Source organism: Nerophis lumbriciformis, linkage group LG12 (assembly GCF_033978685.3).
Source record: "Nerophis lumbriciformis linkage group LG12, RoL_Nlum_v2.1, whole genome shotgun sequence".
Lineage (NCBI taxonomy): Eukaryota > Metazoa > Chordata > Actinopteri > Syngnathiformes > Syngnathidae > Nerophis > Nerophis lumbriciformis.
In genome coordinates this window covers 22,584,969-22,597,177 of record NC_084559.2, presented here as the reverse complement: position 1 = coordinate 22,597,177, position 12,209 = coordinate 22,584,969, and the positions used below count along the sequence as shown (strand labels likewise).

At 39.1% G+C, this 12,209-nt stretch overlaps 1 protein-coding gene across 3 annotated transcripts in view; it reads left to right on the top strand.

The window, feature by feature from the left end:
- The first annotated feature begins 6,541 nt into the window (after positions 1 to 6,541).
- zbtb34 (zinc finger and BTB domain containing 34) overlaps positions 6,542 to 12,209 on the top strand; it is a 55,034-nt gene continuing 49,366 nt past the window's right edge. For 2 of the 3 annotated variants that reach the window (XR_009817852.1, XM_061986105.1), the window contains exon 1: positions 6,721 to 6,993. Coding sequence is in view for 2 of the 3 variants with exons in the window: in XM_061986105.1 (XP_061842089.1) it covers positions 6,865 to 6,993 (129 nt within the window). In the remaining variant the exon portion in view is untranslated. The other variant, XM_061986106.1, reaches the window with a different exon arrangement.

The window sequence follows — 12,209 nt, the reverse complement described above, 5'->3', positions numbered from 1 at the left end:
TCTTCTCAGTATTTGAACGGCAAATGTGAAAATTCAGCGATTTTGAATAAAAATAATCTAAAACTGGTGAAGTTAAATGGAAAATAACTTTATAGTATAATCACTGGATACATATAACAATTACATTTTTTTTTTTTCTTTTTACATTTTTTTTCTTTCCATGATGCACGTCACTGATAATATGTTATATTGTTCATGCACAGGTGAAACTCAAACACATTGAATATCGTGCAAAAGTCCAGTCATATCAGCGTTTCAACTTCAAATATGAAACTAATATGTGATATAAACTCATAACGTAACAGGTGAGGGATGTTGAGCCCTTATTTCTTAACATTTTGATGATCCTGGCTCACTGTTTTTTTCCACCCCAATTTTTTTTTTTTTTTCAATTTGAAATTTTCATAAGGTGTAAGCCAAACATCAACTCAATGATATCATGAAATATCTTGAGTTTCATGTTACGAAGTGGTTCTCAAACTTATTTCACCAAGTACAACCACAGAAAACCCTTAGCTCTCCAAATACCATCATAAGAGCACATATTTGAATACAGTAGCATAATGTAGTGTTTTTCAACCTTTTCTGAGTTAAGGCACAATTTTTTTATTGAAAAAATCCGGAGGCACACCACCAGCAGCAAACCTAAAAAAATTCAACTCAGTAGCCGATATTGACAGTAAAAAGTGGTTCTCGCAATTGTTGGATATGAATTCAAACCATAACCAACCATACATCACTGTAGCTTTTGTCTCAAAGTAGGTGTACTGTCATGACCTGTCACATCACGCCGTGACTTATTTTGAATTTTTTGGTGTTTTCCTGTGTGTAGTGTTTTAGTTCTTGTCTTGCGCTCCTATTTTAGTGTCTTTTTCCTGTTTTGTTGGTATTTTCCTGTAGCAGTTTCATGTCTTCCTTTGAGCGCTATTCACCGCACCTGCTTTGTTTTTAGCAATCAAGAATATTTAAGTTGTGCGGACGCTATTCTTCTTTGTGGGGACACTGTTGATTGTCATATCATGTTCGGATGTACTTTGTGGACGCCGTCTGCTGCTCCACACGCTGCAAGTCTTTGCTGTCGTCCAGCATTCTGTTTTTGTTTACTTTGCAGCCAGTTTAGTTTTTAGTTTCGTTTTGCATAGCCTTCCCTAAGCTTGAATGCCTTTTCTTAGCGGCACTCGCCTTTTCTTTATTTTTGCTTTAGCTGCACGCTGCCTCCCGCTGTCGTCTGCATATTGGGATCACTACAAACCATTGTCGTCGTTATCGACATCTACAAAGCAATTAGCTACCTGCTGCCACCTACTGATATGGAAGAGTATTACACGGTTACTCTGCCGAGCTCTAGACAGCACAGACACTCAACAACGGCACATTATTTGCGGATTATAACTACTGGTTTGCAAAAAATACTTTTTAGTTTTAGCTATTTGGCTGTTCTAGTTTTTATTTTTATTCTTTTTTTTTTTGCATTATCTTTTTATTTTTGTAATACACTGTAGCACTTTGAGGTTGTTTACTCAATGTAAAGTGATTTTTACAAATAAAATCTATTATTATTATTAGGGATGTCCGATAATGGCTTTTTGCCGGTATCCGATATTCCGATATTGTCCAAATCTTTAATTACCGATACCGATATCAACCGATACCGATATCAACCAATATATACAGTCATGGAATTAACACATTATTATGCCTAATTTGGACAACCAGTTATGGTGAAGATAAGGTACTTTTAAAAAATACAAATAAAATAAAATAAAATAAATAAATTCAAAACATTTTCTTGAATAAAAAATAAAGTAAAACAATATAAAAACAGTTACATTAAAACTAGTAATTAATGAAAATTAGTCAAATTAACTGTTAAAGGTTAGTACTATTAGTGGACCAGCAGCACGCACAATCATGTGTGCTTACGGACTGTATCCCTTGCAGACTGCATTGATATATATTGTAGGAACCAGAATATTAATAACAGAAAGAAACAACCCTTTTGTGTGAATGAGTGTAAATGGGGGAGGAAGGTTTTTTGGTTTGGTGCACTAATTGTAAGTGTATCTTGTGTTTTTTATGTTGATTTAATAAAAAAAAATTTTTTTAAACGATACCGATAATAAAAAAACGATACCAATAATTTCCGATATTACATTTTAACGCATTTATCAGCCGATATTATCGGACATCTCTAATTATTTTTATTCTTTACAAGTGTATGTAAACTTTTGACCACGACTGTTGTATACATGGATAATAGTAAAACAGTGGTTCTTAACCTGGGTTCGATCGAACCCTAGGGGTTCGGTGAGTCGGCCTCAGGGGTTCGGCGGAGGTCAAAACACACCCGACTCATCGTGTAAATAAAAATTTCTCCCTATCCCCGTATTACGGATACGGCAACAGCAGAAGTCAGACTCATTTGCAGGTGTGTAATTTGTTGTGAGTTTATGCACTGTGTTGGTTTTGTTCTTTGAACAAGGTGGTGTTCATGCACGGTTCATTTTGTGCACCTGTAAAAAAACATGGTAACACTTTAGTATGGGGAACATATTCACCATTAATTAGTTGCTTATTAACATGCAAATTAGTAACATATTGGCTCTTAACTAGTCATTATTAAGTACTTATTAATGCCTTATTCGGCATGGCCTTATTATAACCCTAACCCTCTAACCCTGGTCCTAACCCTAACCAAATAACTCTAAATTAAGTCTTTGTTACTTAGAATATGTTCCTCTAGTGTCCAAAAAAACTCTAAATTAAGTCTTTGTTACTTAGAATATGTTCCCCTAATGTCCAAAAAACTCTAAATTAAGTCTTTGTTACTTAGAACAGTGTTTTTCAACCACTGTGCCGCGGCACACTAGTGTGCTGTGAGATACAGTCTGGTGTGCCGTAGGAGATTATCTAATTTCACCTATTTGGGGTAAAAAGTATTTTTTGCAAACCAGTAATTATAGTCTGCAAATGATGTGTTGTTGTTGAGTGTCGGTGCTGTCTAGAGCTCGGGAGAGTAACCGTGTAATACTCTTCCATATCAGTAGGTGGCAGCCGGTAGCTAATTGCTTTGTAGATGGTGTCTAAAGCTTAAACAAAAAAATAAACAAAAGGTGAGTGCCCCTAAGAAAAGGCATTGAAGCTTAGAGAAGGCTATGCAGAACGAAACTAAAACTGAACTGCTACAGGAAAATACCAAAAAAAGAGAAAAAGCCACCAAAATCGGAGCGCAAGACAAGAACTAAAACACTACACACAGGAAAACAGCAAAAAGGTCCAAATAAGTCAGGGCGTGATGTGACAGGTGGTGACAGTACATCTATACTGCAAAAAGTCAGTGTTCAAAAACAAGAAAAAATAAATAAAAATGAGGGGTATTTTATTTGAACTAAGCAAAATTATCTGCCAATAGAACAAGAAAATTCGGCTTGTCAAGTCTTTCCGAAACAAGTAAAATTAGCTAACCTCAATGAACCCAAAAATACCTTAAAATAAGTATATTATCACTAATAACAACTGTACTACTATATGAGTACATCTTTTCTATTGTTTCATTGAAAATAAAACAGCAAAGTCCATTTGGCTGTCATCCGTTTTAATTATGAGACACAATTGTGTCAAAGTCATGATTTTTTTTCATGCTTGAAATAAGAAATTGTTACTTTAAAAAAGTAGTTTTATACTTGTGAGTGTTGATGACCCAGCTTTGCAACAGTTGATATTCTAGTTTCAAGCATGTTTTACTCAATATAGGTCATAAAATCTCAGCAACAAGCTGTAATATCTTACTGAGATCATTTAGGACCAAAACATTTAAAACAAGTAAAACACTCTAACATAAAATCTGTTTAGTGAGAAGAATTATCTTATCAGACAGAAAATAAGCAAATATCACCCTTATTTGAGATATTTAATCTTACTTAGATTTCAGTTTTTGCAGTCTACTTTGAGACAAGAGCTATAGTGATGCATGGTTGTTTATGGTTTAAAGTCACATCCAACAATTGCGACAACGACTTTTTACTGTCAACTGAGTTTAATTTTTTATGTTTTCTGCTGGTGGTGTGCCTCCGCATTTTTTCAACACAAAAAATGTGCCTTGGCTCAAAAAAGGTTGAAAAACACTAACTTAGAATATGTTCCTCTAGTGTCCAAAAAACTTTAAATTAAGTCTTTGTCACTTAGAATATGTTCCCCTAGTGTCCAAAAAACTTTAAATTAAGTCTTTGTTACTTATAATATGTTCCCCTAGTGCAGGGGTCAGCAACCCAAAATGTTGAAAGAGCCATATTGGACCAAAAATACAAAATAAAATCTGTCTGGAGCCGCAAAAAATTAAAAGCCATATTACATACAGATAGTGTGTCATGAGATATAAATTGAAATAAGAGGACTTAAAGGAAACTAAATGACCTCAAATATACCTACAAATGAGGCATAATGATGCAATATGTACATATAACTAGCCTAAATAGCATGTTAGCATCGATTAGCTTGCAGTCATGCAGTACACCAAATATGCCCGATTAGCACTCCACACAAGTCAATAACATCAACAAAACTCACCTTTGTGCATTCACGCACATCATTAAAAGTTTGGTGGACAAAATGAGACAGAAAGAAAAGTGGCATAAAACATGTCCTAGAAAGTCGGAGAAAGTTATACATGTAAACAAACTACAGTGAGTTCAAGGACCGCCAAAATTAGTAGGACAAAATGTCGCTCGCCAAATACTTGAATCAGTGAAGCATGTTTAATATAAACAGTGTGCTTTATAACAATTAGGGAGGTTTGTGTCATGTCTGTCCTCCTACAGAAACCATATTAAAACCAAAAATATGTTTTCCCCCTCATCTTTTTCCATTTTTCATACATTTTTTTAAAAGCTCCAGAGAGCAACTAGGGCGGCGCTAAAGAGAGCCGCGGGTTGCCGACCCCCGCCCGAGTGTGCAAAAAACTCTAAATTAAGTCTTTGTTACTTAGAATATGTTCCCCATACTAAAGTGTTACCAAAAACATATAGCTTTGTCTTGAATTTGAAAAATATATATATATATATATATATATATATATATCAGTGACCTGCAGTCACTAGAGGCAGGTGAGGCGGGGCCTCACCTGCCATCATGGAAAGAAAAAAAATGTAAAAAGAAAAAAAATATATTAAATTGTTATATGTATCCAGTGATTATACTATAAAGTTATTTTCCATTTAACTTCGCCAGTTTTAGATTATTTTTATTCAAAATCGCTGAATTTTCACATTTGCCGTTCAAATACTGAGAAGAGACGGTGCGGTGATCAGCAGCCAGTTGAGGCACGTCACTCAGTGCCTCAACATGGATTCCGGACTCGGCTAACTGCTGGCCTGCTGTGCAGTGAGACTGTATTGCTATATGAACTATATTATACATTTCCATAGTTTAGTTAGCTGAGGTATATAATGTACAGTGTATTTTGTCAACAACTGTATGTGTGTAACGTATTTCTTGTGCTGAGCGATCATAAAACGGCTGCAAAAGACGCACTGGCTGAGGCTCCAGTAATCCCGCCTCCTGCACCCCCGCCGTAGAATTGTTATATCAACTAAAGCCCACACTTAAACTTTCCACGTGCAAGATTGAATCTATTTAAAAAAGTTATTTAATAAGAAGCCAAAAAGTGCAAAAACAGTAATGTTCGTGTTGGAGGAGTTGTGAATGACTGCAGGGCCACAACATTAGGTACACCTGCAGACTGCAGGTGTATCTAATTCACAACTCCTCCAACACAAACATTATTGTTTTTGCACTTTTTGGCTTCTTATTAAATAATTTTTGTAACCTATTTTCATGGGCTTTCCTCTTTGTGATGTTAAGTTCCTGTTATGCGCTGTTATACAGAATATGCCTTGAGCTCTTATTTTGAAGGCGCTAAGAGCGGAAGTGATGACACGTTGCGGAGGTTTTTGAAAGAAGGTAAATAAAGTGGTCCTCGTGTAAACTGGAGCCTCCGTGTTTGTTATTTTGTAGTTTCAAACAGTATAGGCGACATTTATAAACCCTCGGTTACACTTTTTTAAATAGATTCAATCTTGCACGTGGAAAGTTTAAGTGAGGGCTTTAGTTGCATGGACTTAATTTATAAGTAAAGGTAAGACCATAATAACGTTTTTTGTATTAAATGTGCTTTTTTGTGTGCTACAGTTTGTATGTGTAAAGTTAAAGTTAAGTTAAAGACCAATGATTGTCACACACACACACTAGGTGTAATGCAATCACTGGTTTAGTCTCTGGCGCCGCTCTGTGGTATATGTGCAGAAGTGAATGTACGTATTTTAATGATCATACAAAAAAATAACATGTTATATAAATAAATGTAAATACTAATCCACTCTTTGGTTGTCATACAACAATAATGTGCTAAGCAAATTCATTTAATGTAATGCATAGTTGCAGCTTTATCGTGCACGTTTACCGAAGGTGGACTAATAAATAAATATAAGGTTAAGTTAATAAAAGTTGCCGATAAATAAGTGTTGAGGTTGCACACGCGTGACACAGTCTTGGCTGAGTCTGGGGTTGTGGAATGTCAGCAGACTGCATTACCCCACGCATGCATATTTATATAAATATATAGACTTGCACGCCACGGGTGCAGAACTAGGAAGCGAGGAGACATGAGTACTCGCAAGGCCACTTTACCGGATCCCGGCTACCCTCCGTTTGCTATGGTGCGTATGACTTTTGCACGGCGTGTGTGTGTGTGATTCGGGAACATTGTGTCTCTATACATTGCGCTCGCATGAGCAAGGGAGGGGCCGCCGCCGCTGCGAAACTGACGGATAGAATGAATGCAAAGAGCCAAAAGAACACTTCCTGTTGATGCAAAAATTGCAGCAGCAACTGTCTGACACATCTGGACTGGAGCGAGGGGGGGAGGCCTGGCCGTGGCTGTTAGCGAACCGCGAAGGGGGAATATGGACAACGTTTAGTGTTATAATCTGCAGCACGGTAAGTCGGGTGGGTTTTTTAATTTTTAATTTGTATTATTGTGGCGTGGACGCACGGTCACGCCGGTGTGTGTTCGTCTTACTTTCAGTAATAGGTGGCACTCGCCGTGCTAGCGGGCTAGCACATGCTAGCGTTAGCCACCCGCGTTGGTTTACATGGGATGGTTAGCATGTAGCATCCTAGCTACTTCATATGACAGCCGATCTTTTTACTCCAAGTGCCTTTGTTCGACGACGTTCCTTAAAACGTGGAAAAGCTGGTAAAGCGTGTGGAGACTGGGGAGAACTCGATGTCAAGGTTGTGCACGTTGAGTTTTTTATATATAAGCGAGGTCTGTGAGAAAGTCGGGCGTTTTGGCTAAAAAAAAAAAAAATGCAGGCTAAGCTAGCTGGTATAGTTAGCAAATGTTCGCGTTTTGCTTAAAAGACGAGAAAGAGAAGCAATGCAGATAATGATATGGTCAATTAATTTAGTACAGTGGTGCAGGCGATTTACAATAATCACGCGGGTGGGATTTGGGGTTTGGCATGGTGTACCCTGCACCAGTGGAGAAGGGAGACTCCCATTTCTTACAGTTGGCTATGAATAGAATGTTGTAAACGAGATTAAAAGTTTTGACTCTGCAAACATTTACACTCCTTTTTACTAACACTAGAATTTGCACACAATGACATGGGGCATGACATTTTCATGAAATGATGTGTTCAGAATTTGTCCAAAACAGAATTGATAAAAGTACTGCACATCAGTGTTTTTCTACGGAGCCCCTAAAGGGACATGGAGGGAAAACCATTTTTTTTGTACTTTTGCGAGATCTCGCGATACTTTTTGCTAGATATCGCAATACTTTTTTGCGAGATCTCGCCATATGTTTTTGCGAGATCTGGCGATATTTTTTTGCGAGATCTGGCGATACTTTTTTGTGAGGTCTGGGAATACTTTTTTTGCGAGATCTCGCGATACTTTTTTGCGAGATCTCGCCATACGTTTTGGCGAGACCTCGCGATACTTTTTTGCGAGATCTGGCGATACTTTTTTGCGAGATCTGGCGATACTTTTCTGCGAGATCTGGCGATACTTTTTTGCGAGATCTGGCGATACTTTTTTTGCGAGATCTGGCGATACTTTTTTGCGAGATCTCGCCATACGTTTTTGCGAGATCTCGCCATACGTTTTTGCGAGATCTACCCATACGTTTTTGCGAGATCTAGCCATACGTTTTTGCGAGATCTCGCCATACGTTTTTGCGAGATCTCGCCGTGCTTTTTTGCGAGATCTCGCCATGCTTTTTTGCGAGATCTTGCTATACTTTTTTGCGAGATCTCGCGATACTTTTTTGCGAGATCTCGCGATACTTTTTTGCGAGATCTCGCAATACTTTTTTGCGCGATCTAGCGATGCTTTGCGAGATCTCGAGATACGTTTTTGCAAAATCTCGCAATAAGTTTTTGCGAGATCTCGCCATACGTTTTTGCGAGATCTCGCCATACGTTTTTGCGAGATCTCGCCATACGTTTTTGCGAGATCTCGCCATATGTTTTTGCGAGGTCTCGCCATACGTTTTTGCGAGATCTCGCCATACGTTTTTACGAGATCTCGCCATACGTTTTTACGAGATCTCGCCATACGTTTTTGCGAGATCTCGCCATACGTTTTTGCGAGATCTCGCCATACGTTTTTGCGAGATCTCGCCATACGTTTTTGCGAGATCTCGCCATACGTTTTTGCGAGATCTAGCCATACGTTTTTGCGAGATCTCGCGATGCTTTTTTGTGAGATCTCGCCATGCTTTTTTGCGAGATCTCGCCATGCTTTTTTGCGAGATCTCGCTATGCTTTTTTGCGAGATCTCGCTATACTTTTTTGCGAGATCTCGCAATATTTTTTTGCGAGATCTTGCAAAAGGTTTTTTTCCTATGTCAGTGAAAAAAGTATTGTGAGATCTCGCAAAAAGTAAAACATTTTTCTCGCAATAAGTTTTTGCGAGATCTCGCCATACGTTTTTGCGAGATCTCGCCATACGTTTTTGCGAGATCTCGCCATATGTTTTTGCGAGATCTCGCCATACGTTTTTACGAGATCTCGCCATACGTTTTTACGAGATCTCGCCATACGTTTTTACGAGATCTCGCCATACGTTTTTACGAGATCTCGCCATACGTTTTTGCGAGATCTCGCCATACGTTTTTGCGAGATCTCGCCATACGTTTTTGCGAGATCTAGCCATACGTTTTTGCGAGATCTCGCGATGCTTTTTTGTGAGATCTCGCCATGCTTTTTTGCGAGATCTCGCTATGCTTTTTTGCGAGATCTCGCTATACTTTTTTGCGAGATCTCGCAATATTTTTTTGCGAGATCTTGCAAAAGGTTTTTTTCCTATGTCAGTGAAAAAAGTATTGTGAGATCTCGCAAAAAGTAAAACATTTTTTCCCCGCCATGTCCCCTAAAGGGACATGGCGGGCTCTGTGAGAAAGTCAGGCGTTTTGGCCCCCCAAAAAATGCAGGCTAAGCTAGTATAGTTAGCAAATGTTTGCATTTTGCTTAAAAGATGTGGAGAAGCAATGCACATAATGATATGGTCAATTAATTTAGTACAGTGGTGCAGGCGACTTATAATAATCACACGGGTGGGGTTTGGGGTTTGGCATGGTCTACCCTGCACCAGTGGAGAAGGGAGACTCCCATTTCTTACAGTTGGCTATGAATAGAATGTTGTAAACAAGATTAAAAGTTTTGACTCTGCAAATATTTACACTCCTTTTTATTAACACTACAATTTGCACATGGTTGAGATGGGGCATGGCGTGTCCTTAAAATTATGTGTTCAGAATTTAGAAGGAAGACAAGAGTCCAAAATTTAATTGATAAAAGTACTGTACATCAGTGTTTTTCTACAGAGCCCCTAAAGGGACATAGAGGGGAAAAAAATGTTTTGCCAGATCTCGCAACACTTTTTTGCCAGATCTTTCAATACTTTTTTGCCAGATTTCACAATACTTTTTTGTCAGATCTAGCGATACTTTTTTGCGAGATCCATACTTACCTTGAGACCTTCGAATTCGGGAGATTGGGGGGCGGAGGAGGCGTGGTTGGGGGGGGGGGGGGGGGGGGTGTATATTGTAGCCCGGAAGAGTTAGGGCTGTAAGGGATTCTGGGTATTTGTTCTGTTGTGTTTATGTTGTGTTACGGTGCGGATGTTCTCCCGAAATGTGTTTGTCATTCTTGTTTGGTGTGGGTTCACAGTGTGGCGCATATTTGTAACAGTGTTAAAGTTGTTTATATGGCCACTCTCAGTGTGACCTGTATGTCTGTTGATCAAGTATGTCTTTCAGTCACTTACGTGTGTCTGTAGAAGCCGCATACAACATGTGACTGGGCTGACACGCTGTTTGTATGGAGAAAAAGCGGACGCGACGACAGGTTGTAGAGGACGCTAAAGGCAGTGCCATCACGGCACGCCCTCAATATTGTTGTCCGGGTGAAAATCGGGAGAAATTCGGGAGAATGGTTGCCCCGGGAGATTTTCGGGAGGGGCACTGAAATTCGGGAGTCTCCCGAAAAAATCAGGAGGGTTGGCAAGTATGGCGAGATCTCGCAATACTTTTTTGCGAGATCTCGCATAACTTTTTTGCGAGATCTCGCAAAAGGTTTTTTTCCTATGTCAGTGAACTGGAAGTAAAACAGACACCGCAATGGTAAACCGGAAGTGAAACAGACACAGCGATGGAGGAGCCGGAGCATGTGGGATCCCTACCCATCATCTGTGCTCTGTTGTGGGACCATAATACGTCAGTTGCAACCATGGAGGTCGATTTAGAGCTTTAAAATAGAAATCAATAAACTTCTCCCACGGATGATGGGTAGGGTCCTCCATCGCTTTGTCTGTTTCACTTCCGGTTCACCATCGCTGTTTGTTTTACTTCCGGTTCACTGACATAGGAAAAAAACCTTTTGCGAGATCTCGCAAAATATTTTTTCCCCTCCATGTCCCTTTAGGGCCTCCGTATTTTTCAACCTTTTTTTGAGCCAAGTCACATTTTTTATTCATTGCAAAAATCCGGAGGCACACCACCAGCAGAAAACATTTAAAAAATTCAACTCAGTAAGCCGATATTGACAGTAAAAAGTCGTTCTTGCAATTGTTGTATATGAATTTAAACCATAACCAACCATGCTCAACTATAGCTCTTGTCTCAGAGTAAGTGTACTGTCATGACCTGTCACATCACGCTGTGACTTAATTGGAGTTTTTTGGTGTTTTCTTGTGTGTAGTGTTTTAGTTCTTGTCTTGCGCTCCTATTTTGGTGGCTTTTCCTGTAGCAGTTTCATGTCTTCCTTTTAAGCGCTATTCCTCCCACCTGCTTAGTTTTAGAAATCAAGACTTTTTAAGTTGTTGCTATTCCATTGTTGATTGTCATGTCATGTACGGATGTACTTTGTGGACGCCGTCTCAGCTCCACACGCTGTAAGTTTTTGCTGTCGTCCAGCATTCTGTTTTTCTTTACTTTGCAGCCAGTTCAGTTCTAGTTTCGGATTGCATAGCCTTCCTTAAGCTTAAATGCCTTTTCTTAGTAGCATCCCCCTTTTTGTTTACTTTTGGTTTAAGCATTAGATACCTTTTTACCTGTCTGCTGCCTCCTGCTGTCTCTGCATATTGTGATCACGACAACAAACCATGTTCCCGACAACTACAAAGCAATTAGCTACCTGCTGCCACCTACTGATATGGAAGAGTATAACATGGTTACTCTGCTGCACTCTAGACAGCACCGACATTTAAGAACAGCACAGTATTTGCGGATTATAATGACTGATTTTTAACCCAATTAGGTGAAATTACATAATCTCAGACGCCACACTAGACTGTATCTCACGCGGCACAGTGGTTGAAAAACACTGCTGTACATCATATTACTAATATACCACATGGGATGGTTACACCAGCTGGTGTCGCTGTCCATTCATATCAATAGAGTTTCCAGGAAGAGCCATGATTACACTGGTAAACAGTTTTTATAAATCTTGCCACATAGCCTCACCTCTTTGCCTAGATACGCCTATTTGACTCTGCAAGTTATCTTCACCACTCCTTTGGTTTGTGGACATATCTTTTGTTTCCAAACAGCTCCTTCATGGCCTATTTTCTTGGTAAATACAACTCTCTGTATGCTATTTTGTGGTGTTCTTATTCTGTATGGTGTGCAATCAATGTTCTTG